Genomic DNA, 24,577 nt, shown 5'->3' on the forward strand with positions numbered 1-24,577 from the left:
TGTCCAAGCAGAATTAGTCTTACTGATGAGTGACGATTGCAACTTGGAGACCTAGAGATACCGAAATGATGCTGCTGTTGGGAGAGAGATGCAACCTCTTTTCCATAAGTATTTAGGTATTTCTAAGGTACTATTAGTGGTTACTCTTAGCGGCCAATGTGTTCTTTCAGAACCAAAGCTTTTACTATATTGGCTAGAACGCTTCCCCATTTCATCAACATTTTGTGAGCCTGTGCGTTTTGTACAAAGCATCACCAAGAGAATAAAAGTTGTTCATCTATCTAATAAATAATCCCGTTGATTCTGGAGAACTATCTTGTCGATAATTGAAGTTGATGATGCCATTGTTAAAATGTACATCAGTTTTATCACATCAACCATTTGTTACTCAATTCATGACGTGGATAGCGTACGAAAATTCCCGTATTCTTCTGGTCGTGTCAACTGCATTTGATATTGAGCAAGGAACTTTATTTTTTATGTCAGTAATCGCTAGACACTGCTGGACCTCTTTATTCAGTCTGTACTGTACCATAAAAAGTGAATGCAACAAGTGTCATTCTGGCTTGATCTAGCTGGATAATTACTTGAATCAATATATTCTAGACATCACTAGGAGTGACAGTGTGATTCGGGTACACTAAAATAGGGTGAATACAGTTACACATCAGAGCAACAGATATGAACACTAGAGCAATGATAGGCAAAGTTATTACTACAGTCGTCCAAAGTATATACCCATAAAGTGACGAAACAAATTTTCAGCAAAGTGTTACCGAAATGTAAATTTCCTTGTGCTTTACTTCATAAAAAAATCAGCGTATCTTGTTTTTATTCGTTCTTTCCGAAAATAGTTCTTAATTGTTCTACAGCCTCTTTGTTAATTTCACATGAGCATTTGAAATCATTTAATTTTGGAGATGTTTCAGAAGGTTGTTGCAACAATGCGTGCTTCAATGTCTATGTTCTTTGAGCTGCTAATGTTCAAGAACCCTGTATCCAGAATGAATTAATTGTCACATCACATAATGCATTCTTTTTTTAAATTGGCATTTCTTTAACATAGTGGCAAATATGATTTTCTATTTTTACTGAGTTTACAATGATCTAGGACATTTGACTGAGCCATTTTATGGTTTTCATCTAAGACTTGCTTTTTGAAGAGATTTATTTCGGCATTTTTTGTCTTTAATTTATCACATAATCGGACAGTTCCCAGTTCCTGGTACATCAACATCGTTTTAATGTGATTACTACTCCGTTCAGTACTGATATGCTCCCTATATTTTCCTCAGCAAAAGCGGCACTGGCAGACATCCAAACTTCAGCTTGTTTACTGTCTTCTTTCCACAGATTCCCTTTAGCAAGTGCTTGACGGACGATTTTCTTTTGTATAATGTTTTCGACAGATATTTCAGTAAACTGGGAAATACACGAGGAACCACTCAGCCGCTTTCGTTTTAAAAGACCACCCTTGTCTTACAATTTCAACTTGTTTACTGATGATAGAGATTTGTTGTTCCACACTAAAATGAGAATAACAGACAAAACAACTCTTGAGTCAGATTGTCTTTCTGGGGAATTGCTGTCAACCATTTTGAAATTATACTTCAGTTTTTGGAGACCTACAAAATATTCACCCTTAGTTTCTCTTCAGCCATATCAGTTCACTGGATCGAAAAACGTGGACATGTTTTGTTCGTTTTCTTCTATAATTACCAGTAACTACAATTCTCAGCACCTGTTTATAACCACAGCCTTGAACTCTTAACCATTCACTCACAAGTCCTAAACAAACTCTCAGAATAAATTGGGGAAGAAGCAACAAACGCCATCCGATTACATGTCAACTTGAGTCTCAAGTGACAGTGCTACTCGTAGTTCTTGGGTATATGAAGATGGTACATGTTGTTTCGGACATTTGCAGAAGAACAGATACCATCTTCAAGGCTCACTGGCTATTTGACCGTTTTCTTCTATGCGGATGCACAAACAGTGCCTGAACTCTTACGGGAATCGGCAAAAAGCTGCGAGTAATGAGTATAATGGGCAGGGGCACTAGGAGTATAGTGCGGGACAACAGGTTGGGAATGTGGGTCTCACAGTAGGCATGCCAGAGATAAGTAGATAAGTCCCTGCAGTTGCACTATCCTCCGTGTCCTCAGTGGCTCAGATGGATAGAGCATCTGCCATGTATGCAGGGGATCCCAAGTTCGAGTCCCAGTTGGGGCACTTATTTTCAACTGTCCCCATTGATTTATATCAATGCCTGTATGCAGCTAGGGGTATTCATTTCATTGTAGTTCTCAGGCTCGCCACCTCTCCTGTCCAAATACGTTAATGCACAGGGAGTAAGCACACTCTCTCTTCTTCTTGCTATGGACAAAGTGCGAGGTTCCCTAATGAAGGATAAGGGTCAGTAAGCACCATGAAGTACGCTATGTACTGACTGACTATGTGTAAAATTAGTGCAATATAGCACAGTGTGAAATTATGGTGATATGTGTTGGCAGAATAACTGCTATATTTGTTAAAAAAAAGAAATATTTGGAGCCATGTCATAAGTACAGAAGGGTACAAGTAGTTTTAACTGAGACTTTTTCTCTCTTTCAGTGTCTTGAAGATAATTCGGTAATCTCTCGGCCCAATCATTTTATCAAGGAGGATCCTGAACTAAATTTGGAGGTGGGTGGAACTGAGAATACTGTAAGCACTCCCATCTTTGATTTATTGCATGTAGAGTGATAAAAATGTATTTGTGTAATTGATGTAAGAAATGCATTACTGTGGGACAGGCACAGATTGTGAGTTTTCTTGACCTAAGTGCAATTAATAACTTTACAGTACTCTTGTGATATTCCACTTGATGTGGATTAGCAACTGTTATTTGCTTATTGTTCTGGATAGAATCCAAATGGAATTTGTAACAATATGTTTAACCATACTTTCTGTGACCCTCCTGGATGTTAAACAGTTCGTATAAGTTTAAACCATGAGAGTGTAGATCATTTGAAAAATATTCCTCCTTCCAGTAACTTACGATTAACGGATTGCAGAATACATTAGACATGGTTTATCTTTTCAGTGAATCATTGATATTTGTCAGTTTGAACTAAAAATTTTCAAAGTTGCCAAAGGTACAAAGTGTGCTACTATTTTTATGTGACAGATCACCCTTGATACATTGATCTCCAAATAGTTACAGTATGGCTACCTCAATGGTATATGTTGAATTACTCACAGATTTGTCAGTCACAGAAAAACTCTTGGATGTATGCAGATAAATCCATGTATTACCTCATCATAGAAGTCATAGCAGATCCAAATAAGTTATCTTCTTGGCACAACTTACAGCTTTGATAAGGTCTCCTTGTATGAAGCATAAAACTTAATCCAGTAAAATAAAATGTTGTTGTATTAATTTTGTCCACATTGCGTAAGAGAAAGTGGATGGTTAGATTCATAAACTTCTCACAGGAATAATACCTAACAAACATTTGGAAATATAAGGTAGAGGACTGAAAATGTACGCATAGTGCTTGGAGCCATTTGAACCATTTAAACTGAGAAATGTAAATCCGAAGACATACTATGCAAGACACTGTATGGTACATGGCGGTGGGTATGTTCCATCACTATTAGTCATTTCCTTTTCTTTCTTGCTTGCAAGCAGAGTGAGGGAAAAGCAACTGTCTGTTGCCTCCATAAAAGCCCTAATTTCTCGTCTTCTTTTGTTGTCTGTAAATGACCTTCATGCACATTGATGCCTGTTGATTGTGCAAGCATACCACTCAAGGAAAAATGCTAGGGACAGCGGATATGGTATACAGGATGTTACAAAAAGGTACGGCCAAACTTTCAGGAAACATTCCTCACGCACAAGTAAAGAATAGATGTTACGTGGACATGTGTCCGGAAACGCTTAATTTCCATGTTAGAGCTCATTTTAGTTTCGTTATGGGAGAACCAGTTGTTTCCATACCATGTACAACGTGTGCATGCACTATCAGCAGCTGATTGGCCTCCACAGGTACACTTCTCCGAATGGTTCATCCAACAATGTGTCAGTCCTCATTTCAGTGCAAATGTTCTCTTTACAGATGAGGCTTCATTCCAACGCGATCAAACTGTAAATTTTCACAATCAACATGTGTGGGCTGACGAGAATCCGCACGCAATTGTGCAATCACGTCATCAACACAGATTATCTGTGAACGTTTGGGCAGGCATTGTTGGTGATGTCTTGATTGGGCCCCATGTTCTTCCACCTACGCTCAATGCAGCACGTTACCATGATTTCATAAGGGATACTCCACCTGTGCTGCTAGAACATGTGCCTTTACAAGTACAACACAACATGTGGTTCATGCACGATGGAGCTCCTACACATTTCAGTCGAAGTGTTCGTATGCTTCTCAACAACAGATTTGGTGACTGATGGATTGGTAGAGGTGGACCAATTCCATGTCCTCCACACTCTCCTGACCTCAACCCTCTTGACTTTCATTTATGGGGGCATTTGAAAGCTCTTGTCTACGCAATCCCAGTACCAAATGTAGATACTCTTCGTGCTCGTATTGTGGACGGCTGTGATACAATACGCCATTCTCCAGGGCTACATCAGCGCATCAGGGAGGGCGGATACATGTATCCTCGCTAACGGAGGACATTTTGAACATTTCCTGTAACAGAGTGTTTGAAGTCACGCTGGTACGTTCTGTTGCTGTGTGTTTCCATTCCATGATTAATGTGATTTGAAGAGAAGTAATAAAATGAGCTGTAACATGGAAAGTAAGCGTTTCCGGACACATGTCCACATAACATATTTTCCTTCTCTGTGTGTGAGGAATGTTTCCTGAAAGTTTGGCCGTACCTTTTTGTAACACCCAGTATAAAAGAGAGTGAACCTGGCATAACTGGTTCCTGCATCACATTTTCTCTTCCCAAATTAAGCATTTGTTTGTTAGGCTTGATTCCGTTGTATATGCATGATGTAATAACAATTTTCTATGGGGCACAGGCATAGTAGTTTTTGCATATGGTATTCACTTTGGAGAATGTGTTCAGTATTGAAATCAGTTCATTTAGCAGAAGTTTTCCTTTACTGTCACTGCTCTGATATTTTCCCATATTACATCAGTTCACAATAAGAGGTAGATCGACACCTTGGACTATTAACTTAGTTGGTGGCATTGTGCTTCATAAAATTTCCCGTTAGTAAATGTGCCTCTGCATCATTTCCAAGTTGCTGCCTTCATCCTATTGTGTGGAAAATCAATCTGGAATGAATAAATTTTAGTTCCATTTTGTCCACTATCTTTACAGTCAACAGCACACCAGAAAAAAGTATTTGTCTATGTTTACAAGTTAACGATCCATGACTGTATACTGCCCAACAGCAACCTTACATAATTAATCTCCTCCCATTGTTGTGACAAATCTCACTATCCATTGGTACACATCTAAACTCTGTCTTCTGGAATATTACCATCACTAAATCCTAATAAACGTTTTCTATTTCAGTATACACAAACAGGTGATTTCAAAATTAACAAAAGACATTAGATGAAAAAACAGTAAACATAGAAAAATAAAACTCATTATGTCTCTGACAGTTATGGAGGATACAAAATGTGTGATGCATTATATTGTAGGCAAATATTAATATACAAATTAGACCAACAAAGTTTTATTATGGTTCCTTACAACACACGCTGATCAACAGTTACATCAGCAGTGAGCCTCAAATGCCAGTTCCATATATTTTCTCAACATTGATTCTCAAAAAGAACATCATCTTCCCTCCAAGGATTCCTGTCTGTGTTGCTGAACCATATCCATAGCATTTGTGTGCTAATGAAAGCTAATAGTAGCAAATATAAAAGCATGCCACTGAATTGCTTCAGTTTCTGACTGGTGGGACGTCACATTGTCAAGCATGCGTATGTTCCAACAACAAAAATTTGGAAAACAGGAGTTCAAAAGAGAATATATAAAAATCGTGAGATAAAGCTGGGAAAATGAGGTCAAAATCACTACCACATAATTTAAACCTGCGAAGAAGCTACAAAAATGGAATTTTCTGAACTCCGCTTTGTGTGTGTTTCAGATAGACTCTGATGTTATAGCCAATAAGGATAAAAAAATACGCAGTGTAAGAACAAGAAAGGAATTTTTTAGTCATTTCAACGTCTCCTGCATATAAAGATTAGATTTCAACCTGTCGGAAAAGGAACACACATGAATAAATCAGTCATCTTTAATCCATTAACACTCGTATTGTGAGTAAGAAATTTTTCAACAAATTATTCATTGATATACCATAAATTGTAAGAAACTTGCAGACATACTGAAAACCATTATGAGATTATGCTAACCACAAAAGAGGAGAAAACACAGGTAGTGGAACATTGTCTATGATCACGGTCTAGTAGATGTGAGGGAACAAGCATTGAAAATTTTAAATAGCAACAAACCCTAGAAAATGGCAGGAATTCTTGAAAGTATAGGAAATAATGTTCAAGGCTATAAAAAAGAATGTAAACTGGTCACTTTAAACCAACATAAAAATAACAATTTTAGTCTGCGACTTCCACTCAGTTCTTGACTGTGTACCTCTGAAAGAACAACTAGATTTTGGAGGGGAAACAATTCAGATTAAAAATCATCTGTTCAGGAACTGAAGGAATTCAGTACTTTGGAAAATGACAAGTCATCAGCGGAAACAGAAACTCATAGCAGAAGTATGAAGATACGGATACTGAGGAACAGTAATCTGACACAAGCAACTGACAGAATTATGTTAAACATTTGTAAAATTGAAAAAAATTACTGAAGACTGGAAATGTGCATTAATTGTTCCTCTTCATAAAAATAACATAAAACCAGTCTGAATAATTCCAGGGAATTTCGCTGCATTCTGTTATGTCCAAACTTCTTCAAAAAGTCCTGTGAAGTCAACTGGATGAACATGTAGGCCCATTAATAGTCGAGTATAAGGCACGATTTTGCAAAGGGTAATCGTGTAGAGGACACATATGGGAACCAAAGTCAATTTTGCAAAGATGGTGATGTGTAAATACTGTGACAACTTATGACAAGTGTCAGAAAGGCTTATGATTTGATAGAAGAAAATCTTGATTCAGTACTTCAAAGTAATTCAAAATTGACAGGAAAAAAGTGGCAGTTATCCAACAGACATTAATAGGTACAACCTCAAATGTTAAATTTCAGAAGCATTTGAAATGCACAACAGTGTGCAGCCAGAGATCCACAATCCCCTCCAGTTTAAAATAATTCAGAAAAAAGTTATGAAAACATAGGGAAGGAGATGAGGGAATCAAAATTGAAATTAAAAAAGAGCAGAGAACCAACATGAGGTGTATGGCTCTTATAGATACTCACAGTTCTAAGAAACTGTAGAAAAGCCAAACTTGCCCTGGAGAAGCTTCATAAAATGTCACAGAAAACTGGTCTACAAATCATCTGTGAAGGAAGTCAGTGATTGACAGGAAGCCTGCAGATAATCTCTCCACTATAACTTGGTATGAGGAAGTGTCACAAGATATATACATTAAATATCCAGGAGAGATAACCCAATCAGCATTTATTTATTTATTTATTTATTTATTTATGCTAGTCTGACAAGGGCCATCAGGTTCTCTTCTGCATTGGACCAGGGTTTCACACATACATCATAGTTACCTAAGAAACAACAGTTTTAATATGACAAATAGTATTAAAATGATTTGAGTGTCCTAAGTGGCAATGTGAGTAAGTAATACTGACTATGAACTAATAAATTTAATAATGACATTACTAGTAGAATTACAGCTGCTGCCACAAATTGTGGTGGTGGTAACAGTAGTAATGACAACAATAATATTGGCAGGTATAAAAAGGATTTATAAATGTACAAGATAGTTTTCAGATATAGTGAGTCCCGTGGAAAGGAAATTTAGAAAGCCTTCACCAGCCAAGAATTCTGGGAAAAGAGGAAGATCTGGGTGGAGCATCATTATATGCTCACATGTCAGTTCAAAGAGCAATTTAAAAGCAGCCACACGTGGCTACTTCAGGACGTTTGTAGAGTAGACAAATAGGTGACTTTCTGTTAATGGATGTAATCTACATGAACATATTCCTCTTGTTTATCTTCATGATTGTTGGATGTGTGTAGCACATTATGTGATAAATCAAGAGTATGTGTATGCCGCTAGTCCACCCAGTTGTCAGTTACACCTGTTGTATCTTGAAAAGATGTAGTCTTCTCAATTTACGGAACGTGTGGACATACTTGGTTTGAGCCACATCTCTGATAGAAGTATCAGATGTATGTCCATGCCTTGAAATATGTGGCACTTTGTTATGATGAGGTGGCAGAGATCGAACATTTGTGAGTGCAGTGTGATGTTCAGTGCATTTGGCTACAAGGCTCATGAAGATGCTAGATAGTAGCGACTTTAGGCTGGTGAGGTTAGGAGAACAAAGAATACCAAAGTGCATTGTGGTAGGGGAGCAAGGTTCCTTGACGTGAAAGTGGGAGATATCTCCAGGAGGAGGGAGGCTTTGCACTGGTCAGTGAATGGTCAGCTGAAGACAGGAGGAGAAAGTTCCTGAACAGAGCTAGAACAGTCTCTGCACAACAATATCGAAAGCAAGATAAATGGAATGAAAGCAGTCTGTCTTGCTATTGGTACTAATGATGAGTAACCACAGCCTTGTGAACATAGAATAGTAATAGTGAATTAATGAATAATATTGGTCGTGGAGGTATGAGAATTGAGCAGAAAATTAGTACTAACAGTAATCATAGACAAACAGAGAATAATAAGAGGGGAAACTGTTTTAAGTATAATATTAGTAAAACAAATTGTTTCTTTGCAAAATAGACATGAAAGTAAACACACAAAATTAGAGGCAACAAGAGTTGAATTTATTTTTAGCTTCAAACGTCCTGTCTGCATTGCAGACTGCTCATTCTTATTTTAGGTCTTCACCATCATCCTGACATCATTTGTCCACAAGTTTTGCAGCTGAAATCTTGAGATCACACTGTTCAAAATCTTCAGTCTTTCAAAAGTGAGATCCTCCCTTATTGTCAAATGTAACTTCAGGAGTTTCTTGCTCAAAAGCTTGTCAACTGATGTGGAGTTGTCGTAACAAAAAATCTATTTTAGTCAATGTAAAACTACTGCTAGAATAAGTCTTTACTGTAGAAAATACTGTGATTCATGGTCAAACAAAAATGACTGACTGAGAAGCAGGAAAGAAAAATTCTCAGGAAAATATTTGGACCAGTTTTCTGTGAACGAATTTGGATAAAGAGGCCCTTTAGAGAGATCCATAGGTAGACAGAAACAATAACGGACACCTACAGATAAAAAGGGATAAAATTCTGTGGACGCATCACAGGATGACGGACTACAGGCTCACAACGCATATCTTCGAGGTAGCAAGCACTAGCAAAAACAGTTCAAAATGGATCATAGGTACAGAAGAAGTTGGACTCTCACAAGATAACATAATAAATCGAAAAAGAGTCTAGAAAGACCATGAAACATACTTAAAGAGCGACACATGGAAAACAGAAATGGATATAAATATTTGGAAGACCACAGAGGACATACACTATGTGATCAAAAGTATCCGGGCACCTGGCTGAAAATGGCTTGAAAGTTCGTGGCGCCCTCCACCCGTAATGCTGGAATTAAATATGGTATTGGCCCACCCGTATCCTTGGTGACAGCTTCCACTCTTGCAGACATATGTTCAATCAGGTGCTGGAATGTTTCTTGGGGAATGGCAACCCATTCTTAACAGGTGTTTGCACTGAGGAGAGGAATCGATGTCAGTCGGTGATGCCTGGCATGAAGTCAGCATTCCAAAACATCCCAAAGGTATTCTAAAGGATTCACGTCATGTCTCTATGCAGGCCAGTCCATTACAGGTTTGTTATGGTCGTGTAGCCACTGCGCCACAGGCCATGCATTATGAACAGGTGTGTCCGATCGTGTTAAAAGCTGCAATTGCCATCCCCAAATTGCTCTTAAACAGTGGGAAGCAATGTAGGCCTGTGCTGTGATTGCGCCATGCAAAGCAAGGGATGCAAGCCCCCTCCATGAAAAACATTGACACCATAACACCAGAAACACTTCCGAATTTTACTGTTGGCACTACACACACTGGCAGATGATGTTCACCAGGTATTTGCCATACACACACACACCCATCAGGTCACCACATTGTGTACCTTGATTCTTCACTCCTCACAACGATTTTGCACTGTTCAATTGTCCAATGTTTCCGCTCCTTACATCAAGCGAGGCGTCATTTGGAATTTACCTGCGTCATGTGTGGCTTATGAGCAGGTGCTCGACGGTGAGGTTTAGGTTTTCTCACCTCCCACCTAACAGTCGTAATACCTGCAGTGAATAATTATGAAGTCTGGAATTCCTGTGTGATGGTCTGTATAGATGTCTGCCTGTTATACATTACGAACCTCTTCAAGTGTCAGCAGTTTCTGTCAGTCAACAAACGAGGTAGCCCTGTACGCTTCTGTGCTGTATGTGTCCCTTCACGTTTCCACTTCACTATCACATCAGAAACAGTGGACCTAGGTACGTTTAGGAGAGTGGAAATCTGGCATAGAGACATACAACACAAGTGATACCCAATCACCTGACCAATTCGAAGCGCATGGGTTACGCGGAGTGCCCCATTCTGATCTCTCATGATGTCTAATGACTACTGAGTTCGCTGATATGGAGTACCTGGCAGTAGGTAGCAGCACAATGCACCTAACATGAAAAACCTATGTTTTTGGGGGTGTTTTGATACTTTTGATCATTTTGTTTATGTAAAGAAATTGGGAAGGATATAGGAGGAAGAAGAAAATTTTACATTTAGACACTGTCTCTTGTAAGTTAATGTATGGGATGACGATGACAATGATGATGACGACGACGACGACGACGACGACGACGATGCAATCTGGAAACATCTCCCGTAATTATCAGTGTGAGGAGATTAGAGGTATCTGACTGTCAGTACCCTTATCTTTGTTAATACTCATTTTCAGCGCAGTTGTTTTTTTGAAAAAAATTAACTGATTTCGTTACCTTAATTCAACTTGCTGTCAGAGATGACTCAGTCTTTACTGTTAATGTGAAATAGTTTGTTTCATCTGACATGTTTCTCATTAGGTGATCATCTCTGGGTTTGATGACTGAATCTTTAGATTATCCTTGATCTTAATGGTCTTCTGCTAGACTCGAGTAACACTTATTTTACTGCTATTGTAGTTGTCCACATGCTCATTGATTCTTCATATGTATTCATTGTATGTATGAAAGCACATTCAATCATTTGAAGAGGACACTGTCCTTATGTTAACCATGTTGTTTATTTCCTATTTATGATAATACACGAATCTTTGTCATTTATATGCCTATAAAATAACAACACTTCATGTAATAATTCCTATAACTTTCATGTCATGCTGTACTCCATAATTTCCTCTGTGGAGGAAACTGATGTGACATTTAACGACTTTGATGTTCCATGCAGTGAGCTATCTCAAGAGTATGGCATAATATTCAATGCTACAGATGTGAAAGAAATACGTTCAATAGCAGTTCAGATAGAACTTTTTTTCAGTTCAGTTCTTTTCTTTACCTGTTTCATCAATAAAAATTGGACGATTTTTTACATTTTTCTTTGGTACTTCACCTTACTGTATGTGCATGGCAGGTGAATGATGTTTCACGCTTTTAATTTTGAAGTATCAAGTAGGAAATTTGTTTTCAAATAAATCTGTGTCTTTATAATTATTTACAAAGCTAAAAGCAAAGTGCTGAAATGAAGTTTTCATTTTTACTTATAATTTTCTTCAATAACTGCTACAGTTATGTTGTGTCTCTTTGATAATGATATTTCCAACTATTGTTTGGAACAATCAGATGTTAGTGGGTGTTAATACAATTTTATTTATTTACTGTTTCATCAATTTTAAATCACCAGTAATTCTTTGTATTGTTTCAGGTGGCAGCCTCAATAAGAAATGCATCTGATAGTTTGAGGTACATTTTTTATTATTCACTGCAGAATATTTTGAGCAGTATAAATTTTTAGTTACTCCATGTGAAAGAAAAATAATAACCCCTAGGGACCAAAATACCAGAAGTTATTTTTAAAAAGTTCTGTTTTTGGAGTTCTATTTTTTCTATATATTAACCATTTGCAGTATATACAGACTACAGCAATGTTATTCATATTATCAGAGAAAACACTACTATATCCACTATTCTATTATTGCAGAAGCTTAAAAAGGAACTTTACGATATTACAACATACATCAGTCCCATTTATAACATTGGTTTGCAATAACAGCACAAACAGCAAAAATGGAAACTAAGGCCCTTACATTAAATACTGTACTGTAACCTGAAAAATTATACACTCAAATAATGTTCTAAATCTAGTATATTGTGCTGTCACAGAGAGGAACAAAAATGCCTGAAAAATTGCACTTGCGGATAATATTCTAATGGCAAACATTCAACACATTGTGGTGCCACAGAAAGAAACGAAAATGCTTTCTAACTAGATGGCCAGCTGTAAGAACGTCTGTAAAACTAATGATCTGTTCAGATGTTGCAGCAAAACTTTCTAAAGTGTCCAAGGCATTTAACACTTCATGGTGGGTAGGCAAAATGGTCTTGTCCTCCTCACATTCTTCTGATGTGTTTTGCACCTCAGACAGAAATGTTTGTACACCAGGTTCAGGATTTTAAATGTCTTGCAAAATTTTCCATTGTCAGGTGACATGATATTGTTGTCACCATCTAACTTGCCAACATAATGTCTCCAGGCATTGCTAAAACAGTTCTGTAAGTGTCATGAGGAAACTGATGGAACTGATCCCCAGCTTGTATTGCATCCAATGCTTCCATCTCGTTTCCAGCAATAAGGATAGCACAAATGGCTTGTGATACAATGTCTTCATAGCAGCAGTAATGCCTTGACTCAAAGGCAGAAGGCAAATTAACATATTTGGTAATAAAAAGTGAACATTTACTTCAGTTAATATTAAAACAAAAAAGCCATTTATCATTAACTGTCAATCCAAGCTTTCCAATAATGAGAGTAGATGCAAGGTAAAGCAGTAATTTCATGTTCTTAAAACATATCAGTTTCTCAGATTTACTGATCACCCAAGATTGTTGTTCATCTATGTTGTATGAATTACAGACAAGTACAAAAGTTAAAAACATTGTTTACTGCTGGCCCCACCATGCCACATGTCACTTTTATTTTGTGGGTTTGACTTGGCAGAAGTTGTAAAGAAATCCTAGTTTTGCCTGCATTGCTGGCGTAATACATAGCAAACTTTTCTCTCACTTGGTCAAATTCATGCAACCAATGCTTGCCCCTTTCTCATCAACTTTATTCATTTCATTGCCAATCACTGAGCATGAAATTAGGCTTCTATTTTGGAACTTACACAGTCAACAAGCAAAACACCTGATGTCTGTTTTGAATGTCTTAATTTTTTTCTGCAGTCTCATTTGTTGTTGATTGAATTATAGTTCCACTTAAAGATACATTGGAAGTGCACATATAGCTTGAACCATTGTAAAAGTAAATGTTCAGCATCTTCATGCATAACACTGTGAAATCACCTTTGCACCTGGAACCCAGTGCAGCAGAATTAAGAACTTTTCATTTAAATAGTGTGGATAATCTAAATTTGCTGAGTCTAAGCTTTCTGCCAGTTGTGCTGTTTTTCAATACACCATGTTCTGCTTCCTGCAGAATATTTAGTTTCGCTTGCTGATTTATGCTTTGTGCTTCCTATTGCATGACAACCCTTTCACTGCTTGGAACTCAATGTTACTAATAGTGGCCCTGTTTAAAGAATATAAAAGCACATCTCAACATGGAATTGCACTTGTTGATGTAATCTAGTTTTCCACACTGTTGGTGTCACAATTGTTTTCCTTGTTGATGGCGATTGTTGAGCAATGATATGCATAAAGGTCAGCTAGAGAAACATTAGGAAAAGAGAAAAACGTTGACAATTCAGGTTTAATAAAAAATGTAATGATGCAACAGACTAAAAAACAGTTTGTAATTCATGCTGACTGGAATTTGTTAACCATTAAAACATTGTATAATATAATGTACATCACTGCCAGTGCAGATATTTTGCTGTGTTAACCAAGTGTTCACCTTAAGTGAGTTCATCTTCAGCATAATTGATTGTTCATTATTATTGATAAGTAAAAATATTACAATGAAGTAGGGTTAGTAACACATTCTATAAAACAGCTAGTTTGTGTATTGGTTCCTAAATAAAAACAGTGTACTTCTTTTATTAAAAAGAAGCAAACTAAAGTGCAGGTGAAGGGTCAGCAGCTGTATAGTGCTAACTATTCTAATTGAATATGACATGGAAGTCATAGAAATTCAATGTGATGGGTACAAGCTAATGTCCTACCATGTAGAATGAGTAAGAGGAAAGGGTGAGTGGTTATATACCCAAAAACTGGAGTCAAGTTTAAGCCCCTTCGGATTAATGAATGTTGAGGTAAACAGCTCTTTGAATACTGTGTTAGCAATATGGATTGGGAAACATAAGCTTGTTGTATTGACAGTTTACAGGCCACCATCATGATCTTAAATTTCATAAAGCATCTTTAGTCAGCTTTCGTAAGGCCATGAAGACTTAACTGGTGAGTCATCTTTTGTGACTTGAGAAGCTACTAACAAAGGATGCCTAGAATTACCAATGTCTGAATTTGGGAAATCTCACACAGTACAATTCCCCAAAAGGACTTCATGCACACATTGCAAACTTGGCTGATTTGGGAGCAAAACTGACAGTGATTTATCTGGCAATGACAGTAAAATGAATACTGATCAGTTGTGCTTCGATCATAGAAGGAAAGTTTTGTCACCACAGAATTAGGGTGAAATTACAGGACAAATGTTATCAATTGTGTTAATAATTTTCCTAATATTCTTATTCTCTAAAAAACCATGATACTGAATGGAAGTAAGAGCAAGGGAAGAATAACTCCTTGGACGTAGGTATCTTGTGCAAGGTAGACAGAGCTCTAACTACTTCAGAAGACAACAAACTGTGCATAGTGAAATATTCTGCTATACTGTCTGTAGTGCACTATCAGATCTTCCTTTGTGTTCAGTAAAACTCTTTTTTCCTGGCACAAAATGTTCTCATCCCAAATTGTGGCTATGCTTTTTTGGTGTTTGAACTGTAGTAGCCACTTGACCTGTTGTATGGGAAGGCTGGACTCATGAGGTTGCAAAATCATTTTTAGGAAATAATTCAGTTCTGCATTTACTGTGTATATCCATGGTAAACATTTACCATTTTTCACCTAATAAATGCTCACTGATGAGTGTGACCGCTCTGTCTGGATCTACATCTGTTCCTTGCAAACAATGTGAAGTAAAAGATTAATATCCCTGGTTAGACCTATTTGATATGCGTCACACACCCTTTAGCAATGTTCTGAGGTGAGTCACACAGTTGTTTTGAAAGCATTGGATTTCTGTGGTATCCCAGCAATCGACTGACTGCTGTACCTACAACTAAACCAGTGTGATGATTCCATTGGTATCTTCACATATTGCTACACTCAAGAATTTATGAGTGTAGTGATAGGGCACTATGTTTCTCCTTTTTGTGAAACTCACTATTTTTAATCCTAATGGTTGAAGGCTTGCTCCACTTCAAAATTTTATCTAGGTACAAGCTTATATGTTCTTTAAAGTTCTTCATAATTGACAGAGCTAGTAATTATATGTGCCTGTACAATTATGAATAGTTTTGCCTTTTAATCTGTGTTGCCTATGGAACTGAGTCAACAGTACTGTTCATAATTGTTTACCTACACTTCTGTATTATTATTTATAATTACTTCTACTCGTGCATTACTCCTATTTCATTTTGTGTTGATAACTCTGCACCCACCTAACCAGAAATGTTGTTCTTCCTCCCATGCACCACACTAATTCCCACCATATCAAACTTCAACTTATCCATGTCTGATTTCATGTTCTCTGACTCACCTAATCAATCAAGGGACTTAACATTCCACACTCTCACTTGTAGTGATATTGTTTCTTTCCCCTGATGATATCCACCAGAATAGCCCCCTCCCAGAGATCTTATTGGGAGGCTATATTGCTACTGGAATATTTTACCCAATTGGATGTCATTGTCATTAAACTATACAGCAGAGCAGCATGTCCTCAGGAATTGCAAAATAATTTCCCTAGCATATGGTATGATGGTGGCTGGTAGCTTTACTACTAGAAAGACCGGCCATCCATCCTCATTAACCACATGTTGGCGTGTGGACCCTCCCTAGATAACCTTCCATTGCAGTTTTATATACTGTATGTCTCCCAGTTTCATTAAGGCAGGCATGTCACTTCACTTTGCCAAGGTAAATGTTTCATATGGTAAGTGGGTGCCACACAACTGAAACATGTCAAATAACTTAGTTATTACCAAAAAGTCACAAAATTAGGAAATCATGACATTGTGCTGTGGAGATGCTGATAGACTTTTTAATTTTACACTAAATATCATATATTCTCACAACACTATAGTAAGTTTTTGTTTATCATAAGTTATTTTTCAGACGTTACACAGCAATTAAGAAGGGCTGGTAGAAATGAGGCAACACATTCTTGAGGAAAATTATGAATAACTAAAATGGTAAGATGCAGTTAAGAGATATAATATTAAACTGAAGTTCATAAGGGTTAACAGCATGTGTTACTGCTCATGTAATCAAACTTGACACGATGCCATAAGTCCCAAATATCACAAGCTTTGTTGTGGGATTTCATTGTGTCATTTAAAGGACAAGAACTCTATGAGAAATATCAGAAAGCTGCATATGAATCAGGAACGTAAGTTTTGCAACAATTCTACCAGCTTCAACCATGACTGTCCAGCAATAGACTAGGATATTTGCTGTGTCATTCACTTTTGTTATGGGGATGTTGTTCCAATGGGACATCTTGGTATATTCAGTGTTGGAACTTTCACTAGCAATGTCTTCAAGAATACATTTGATGATGGCTTTAGGGTTGTGGCAACTGATGGGGGTGTTACTTGAAGTTCTACTCTATCCCAAAAGAACAAGATAGAGAATACTTGAAACCTAAACCACCACCATACTCACTGGAGAAAAAACATAAAAGGTAATAACTGTCCAAATAATGAGACTTGGCACTTTTAGAGCATCAGGTACAAATACCCTATATCCCATGAATCACATGTGATGCAAACATTGATGGTTTTGTGATGGGACCACAAAGTTCCACAGTGAAAACCTTCAAATTGTCATTTCCCTAATTCCTTGTAGTAATAACACAAAAGCTTATCATTGGTTTAATATCTATTATACTGCAATGGAACATTCATGTTTTGATAGCACATGTGGAGTAAATGAAACTTTTTATTTGTAGAAGATCACTGTATTTCACATGAGTCACTTTGTAAATGTTTCAATACTCCCATGCTGTCAGGGCACAATATCTGACTGGTTGCCACTGGGGGTAAGGACAGCTGGGTGGGCAACCTATATTATTTGCTGTGTGTAAGGGATAAGTGAGGACTTAGATCAGACACTAGCTGTATGAATTCTTAGGGCAGTTACTCAATGATAACAATAGATTTTGTTTTGATTTGCCAAGATCCTCTTTGCAAGAAGCATTGCTAATATTGTCCTAAGATTTTGCCAGCCATTTCATTTGTAGGAGATATTAATGTCAGTAATATGCAGGTGTAATGCCAGCATCTTCTGGTGGGTTGTGAGATGAGCTATGTCTTCTGAATACAAGTGCTAGAATTTACTTCAGCACAGTTATTTATTTTCTCACAACTAATGTCTAATCCTGATAAATTATAATTGTAACCTACACACATAGGCATGTCAAAAGGTAACTGATGTGGGTACCACATGGAGGAAACAGAGGATTGTTTTACCATCTGGTGATATTCAAAATTGCTTACATCTTGCCAGACTATGACTATTGCAAGGTAGATTCACCACACTGTTGGTGCACATGTCCTGTTGTGGAAGTAAGTGTCAACCCACAGTATTCAACTCTTGCAAAGCTTGGTGATAGTTCCAATGTTGTTCATCTACAGTGAATATTTAGCCCAGAACAGCTGTCTACATCATTTCCTTTGTCAGCTGGTTCAACATAAATATGAATAATGATGAGGAGGATTTATTATTGTTGTGATAGCCCATAAAACTGCTGTATCAGTCAGGAAGAAATCTAAAAACCAGAGGGGAGAAAAGGAGATAGCTCAGAGAGGGTGGATGTAATGCCGCAAGGAACTTAGATATGACTTTTTATTTTCAAGCAGTGCTACATAACAGCTGAACTAGTTGGAAAATTTCAGCTTTATGTGAGAAAGCAATCTTGCCTGTTCTACTGAACCCAGGGGAAAATGATACATTGCACAGTAATAACTGTAAGGTGGTCCTCACCAACTGTAAGCCAAATGACAAGAAAAATTCGATCACCATGTGGCATACCTGGTCTGTAGAATCCAAGCAACTACGCACTCACATCCAGTGTACATTTGAAGGATATTGCTCCACGCTGAGAATGTGAATGGCTGGAATACACTGCCTTTCACTAATCTGATAATATGTTGGAAATCTATGTAATTGTGGCTGTGTCCTTGTATATGTGTACAAAGGAGTGTTTGGGGAAAGTCAGTGCCTGCCATCTATGCGATCTGTAAGCTTTGAAAGTGGGAGGTGTTTTCAGCCACTTTGATTATCGGCACACCAGGAATCTACTCTTATCATCTGGCAGATGTGGAAGCAACTGTATAAGAAATATACCTACATAGGGCTTACCCAAAAGGCGTGTTCTTTTTAAATTCAACATACAGTACTGTAGTCAGTGGGATATAATATTCTACATTAACTTAGCGTCTGATGATTTTAGACAGCCTTTTGTAGCCTTGAATTTAAACTCGTGCCCTAACCTTATCACAACTGTATGAGTTGCAGTATACCCAAGAAAACAGAGATTAACAATCTGCAGCACAACTGAGATAATGATTATTTTGTTCAGAGCTTTTAAGGCTAACCTCTATGAGCGAACTCAAGACAGAAAAATCTCTTAATATGTTACTTTGCACAGCCATCTACTGCAGCAAAATTTCAGTTTTTGATGAAAGCAAACTGTAATGTTTCACTGCAAGTATGTGCATGCTCCTACACACCCACAGCCATATCCACACTCAAATGACCTCATTGGGAAGCTCAAAGATGTCCAGTTCCATTGTGATGGAATGGGGTAGCTGCAGGTGGAATGATTGGACCCAGATATCACACAGGTAGACCATGCACCTACTGCCATCACTTGCTCGCAGAAGACTATGGTAGGATGGACTGTACATGATTTGTGCTGAAGTCACCATTGATAGGGGTGTGTGATTCAGTTGAGAATGTTTTGGAACTCCAGGGGACCAGGAGTTGTGAAGATACTTTCGAATGGGAGGCTGCAACTGCATTGGCATCCTCCCTAACAGACAATATGTCAATTAGAAAGGGCTGCACATAAGCTGTGCTGCTAAAAACACACTCTAATGTTGGAATAATTTGTGTGTGTCATTCACATTTTTTCATCAGTCTGGAAATTTATGTATGTGTTCCTGTACAGCAGTTGTCCACCTGGTTGATGGCCATAGTACCTAGCCAATAATAAATGTGATGTTTGTGGTAGTTGGGGATTCATTTGGAATCAAATAAAATGCCATGCTTCATTGCTTTGTGAAATAAATTTATCATGAGTGCTTTTAAGAATTTATGCTCTAAGCTCAAAGTGTTCTCCAAAAATAGAAAAATCCACTTGGAGAGAGTGATTTATTTTAAATTTAAAATCATTGATTTCTCTTTTCTTGTCCTTTATCATTGGGTGGAAACTGTTATGTCACAAACTGGAGGATATTATATCTAATAATAGTAATAATTTGGTCTAAAAGATTGTTGAACAGTATTTTAAAAATATTACAAGACTCTCAAATAACAGTACCTACTAAAAAATTAGGAAACCCAGTCAGCACTGAATGAGACTGGTCGTTATTGAATTTCCTGTGATCATTTGCCTTATAAAAATTCTATCGCTCTGGCAGAATGTCATGATAATTTTAAATCACTTACATGTACTGAATAAGTTATCTGAGACAGCCATACATTTTTATCTTTCGGTTTATAGTCCCTGATTTTGTGGATGGTGAAATACTGTTTTTTGTATCGTGTAATTTCACACCTCTTTTCTCCTTCCTCAGTTTCATTCAAAGTGCTGGTGACAGCTGTAACGTTTCGTATCAAGAAGCATTACATCAAGGACTAGTCGATGACGATCTAGAGATAGATACAGAGATGTCAACAGATTTCAGTATATCTCATAACTATAGCAAGTTACGGACTTCACAAGAAGACAGCTTATGTGGCACAAGATTAAGTTGTAGCAACAGGGAAAAGGAATTTCATAAGTTTAACTGTAGTTTCTGCCTACAGAGCTTCCCTTCAAAATACAGACTCATTATGCATATCTTCATCCACATTGATGGTGTGCAGGCACCTGCATATGTGTGTAAGTCATGTGGTGAGGTATTGCCCACTGATGACAGCTTGAAAGAACATTTGAGAATGAGTGAGGGCGACCAAGCATTATCAGCTGTCAACAGTGAGAAACTTGAATGCAGTGATGACCATGAAAACATCTCCTTAGAAAGTGTACGAGAAGAAATCGTGGAACAGACTGAGAAGCAAGCTTCATCCAAGGAAACCAGGAAAACTTTAAGGAAATCCTTTAGTGACATATGGAATACACATACTGTGACACAAGTTGCCGAGAAACTCAGATGTGATGACTATGGAATTATGTGTACAAGTGATCATGTTAATGTCCACACTGTGCTAAGTGCAAAGAGACATCACAAATGTGATATTTGTGGTAAATTGTTTACTCGTTCGGGCAGTCTCAAGGTACATGAATTAATACACACGGGAAAAAGACCCCACAAATGCCGTGTTTGTGGAAAATCGTTTACTCAGTCGGGCAGTCTCAAGACACATTCATTAGTACATACAGGAGAGAGACCCAACAAATGTACTGTTTGTGGCAAATCGTTTATTCGTTCGGGGAATCTCAAGGCACATGAATTAATACACACGGGAAAGAGACCCCACAAATGCCGTGTTTGTGGAAAATCGTTTACTCAGTGGAGCACTCTCAAGACACATGAATTAATACATACAGGAAAGAGACCCCATGAATGCGGTGTGTGTGGAAAATCGTTTACTCAGTCGGGCAATCTCAAGACACACGAATTAATACATACAGGAAAGAGACCCTACAAATGTACTGTTTGTGGCAAATCGTTTATTGGTTTGGGGAATTTCAAGGCACATGAATTAATACACATGGGAAAGAGACCCCACAAATGCCGTGTTTGTGGAAAATCGTTTACTCAGTCGGGCAGTCTCAAGACACATTCATTAGTACATACAGGAGAGAGACCCTACAAATGTACTGTTTGTGGCAAATCGTTTATTGGTTTGGGGAATTTCAAGGCACATGAATTAATACACACGGAAAAGAGACCGCACAAATGCCGTGTTTGTGGAAAATCGTTTACTCAGTCGGGCAGTCTCAAGACACATGAATTAATACATACAGGAGAGAGACCCCACGAATGCGATGTTTGTGGAAAATCGTTTACTCAGTCGAGCCATCTCAAGAGGCATTTGTTGACACACATGGGAACGAGACCCTACAAATATCGTGTTTGTGGTAAACCGTTTCCTCAGTGGGGCAGTCTCAAGAAACAAGAATTAATACACACTGAACAGGGACCACACAAAGTCAATGTTGGTGGCAAATCGTTTTCAGAACTGGGTCATCTAAAACCCAGAAATTAATACACGCAGGAATGAGCCCCAACAAATATGATACTTGTGGCAAATATTTTTCTTCCTCTGGTAATCTCGAGGAAATCATTAGTACACACCGGTAAATGACAACACAAATGTAGTATTTATGGCAAATTGTATAAAAACTCGAGTAACCTCAAGAAACAGCTATCACTACACACTGAATAAAAGGCTGCACAGATGTGATATTTGCTGGGAATCTTTTACTCCGGTCTATCATCTTTAGAAGCATGCCATAATACGCATTACATAGAGACCACTTAAAGTATTGTTGAGGTCTGTAGACTTACACATGTTCAAAGGAGACCACAAGTGTGTTATGAATATCGATCGCATGTGCTACAGAAAGGTCACAAAAAAAGGACAAATCCGTTTTCACAGCTTCATGTTCAAAGAAGTTGCATACTAAATACAGTATATGAAGCACACAATTGCAACTTTTTGTTGTAAATGCTCCATGCTATAACGATCTGTCTACCAGAAATTGGTGCATCGAGAGATATCTGTTACTTGTTTGAGTAGAAGTCCTATGCAGTAATCAGGACTCCATATTCTTCAAGAGAATTTACCAGTATGTTGCTAGTTATTTGAAAGAACCTGCCATTTCAATATTCAAGAAGCTGTAGGCAGTACCCAGGCGACAGCATAAATGTATTTATTACACATCCATCACTCAGGCTATTTTTCTCAACGATGGAGAAAGATACAAAAATATCATGATTATGCAAACACGTTACTGGAGTATGCCTCCTTAATAGTAATGGTATTTGTGTGATCAAAGTTTGCACACATGTGAACTATCTGTGCTACTTCTACATTAGGAAATAACTGATGGTGGCAAGTATGCAGAGATCAGGCAAAAATTGTAATCATCTGCCTAGTAGCATTTTGATTCACCTTCAGACTGCAATACAACAGTGCTTCTGTATGGTATGGACTCATTAGTTCGCTGTTAGTTTTCCACTAGTAAATTGGACTATATGTCTACACACGTCTCACACAGTTCCCATTAACTGCAGGCTATCAGTTCGTTGCTGTGTAGTTAGTATGCAATAGCATCCCAAATTCGTTTCATAATGACCTAATGAGGTGGGAAAGACAACAGTGTGAACTATCATGATGCTCAAACCATTGCAGTGTGATTCTGACCTTGTGATTTGGACAGTTATCCTGCTGTAAGATGTTGTCACTCTCAGGAAATACATCAAGCATTAAGTGACACAGAGGTTGCAATAATGTTTGTGTTCTCCACATCTGTCATGGTGCTTCCAATTATGACCAGCTGCTTCTTGGCGTCTCATATGAATATCCCCCATAGCATGACATTGCCACCATCTTTCTGCACCTGTTGTGTTGTGCATGTGTTGAACGACTGTTCATCTGGATGATGGTACATCTGAGCACAACCATTGACCTGGTCCACAAGAAATGTCACTTATCCCAACACGTGACACATCTTTATTGGTATGCAGTCCAATCTCAATTATCCCATTCGTATTACTATAGTAACTGACAATGTTGTTAGATCAACATGGGAATGCGAAGCTGTTATATAACTTGGGGCCTCATGTTCAACAGTGTATGCTGAATAGCTTGAAACTCTTGTTCCTGCTTAAGCATTTTCTTCTGTCGCCACAGATTGCCATCAATCCCACTTTACAAAGCAGCTAGGTTCTGATCTCCTTGTTCTAGGTAATGCATGGTAATCCTACAACCTTTTGTCAACTTGTGGATATCCCATCTTTCAATGATGTTCCGTAGAGGCTAATGATAGAATCATCTGAGCAGCCAACCAGATTCACTGTTTTTTAGATGCACTTACCCAGACACCAGGCAAAACCATCTGCTCTTTGGCAAAGTTATTTATGCCAGTTTTTTACACATACTGTAACTAGAATGATTATCCATTCATTGCTGGTTATATAGTTTCGTTACTACGTGACATAATCAAAATGCCACTGGGTAGCACACACTCCTCCTAGGGAAGTGGGTATAATGATTTGGATCAAGAGTGTATCTTGACACAAAAGGATCTTTTGGTACATTGTGTAGTAATTCAACTTTTCATGCTTCGTTAAATTTTATGCCAATACACTATTGTCAGTTTAAGTGTCACATTTCTTGTGAAAAATATTTGTATTAACACTTCCTGTACATAATTCTGATTAAATGAAGATTAATTTTATGCATCAAATCTTTCAATTATTTGTCTGTTTTTAAATATCATGTAACTACTGTACAAACATCAGTGGCAAAACTGTCATCATGTAGTGTCAGATTATAATTCCAATTGTTTGTATAAACACGAGGACAGTTAAAAGAGCTCAGTGTGATTACTAGAATATGAATTTAATCCAAATGCATAATTTCTATTGTAATAAGATCATTTATTAAATGTGCTTTCTTCGTAATTGCTTTGTTTTAATTTGATTTTTTTGGTTGTCTTTTATCTGCTTTAAACATGATTTCATAGTGTGTATTTTCCATAATTTCTCTGAGTAAATCTGAATTTTTCAGAAATCTTTATTAACACTTTGTCTTATATTTCATAATGTTTGTTTTTG

The 24,577-nt window shown here is 37.6% G+C and overlaps 1 protein-coding gene across 1 annotated transcript; it reads left to right on the top strand.

The window, feature by feature from the left end:
• Positions 1–2,615: 2,615 nt before the first annotated feature.
• Positions 2,616–24,162, top strand: LOC124720481 (zinc finger protein 493-like). The gene is made up of 2 exons (XM_047245843.1): positions 2,616–2,685; positions 20,363–24,162. Exon 2 carries the CDS (start codon positions 20,457–20,459, stop codon positions 21,999–22,001), a length of 1,545 nt encoding a protein of 514 aa, XP_047101799.1. The 5' UTR covers positions 2,616–2,685; positions 20,363–20,456; the 3' UTR covers positions 22,002–24,162.
• The last annotated feature ends 415 nt before the right edge of the window (positions 24,163–24,577 follow it).

This window comes from Schistocerca piceifrons, chromosome 11 (assembly GCF_021461385.2).
Source record: "Schistocerca piceifrons isolate TAMUIC-IGC-003096 chromosome 11, iqSchPice1.1, whole genome shotgun sequence".
In the NCBI taxonomy this organism is placed as follows: domain Eukaryota; kingdom Metazoa; phylum Arthropoda; class Insecta; order Orthoptera; family Acrididae; genus Schistocerca; species Schistocerca piceifrons.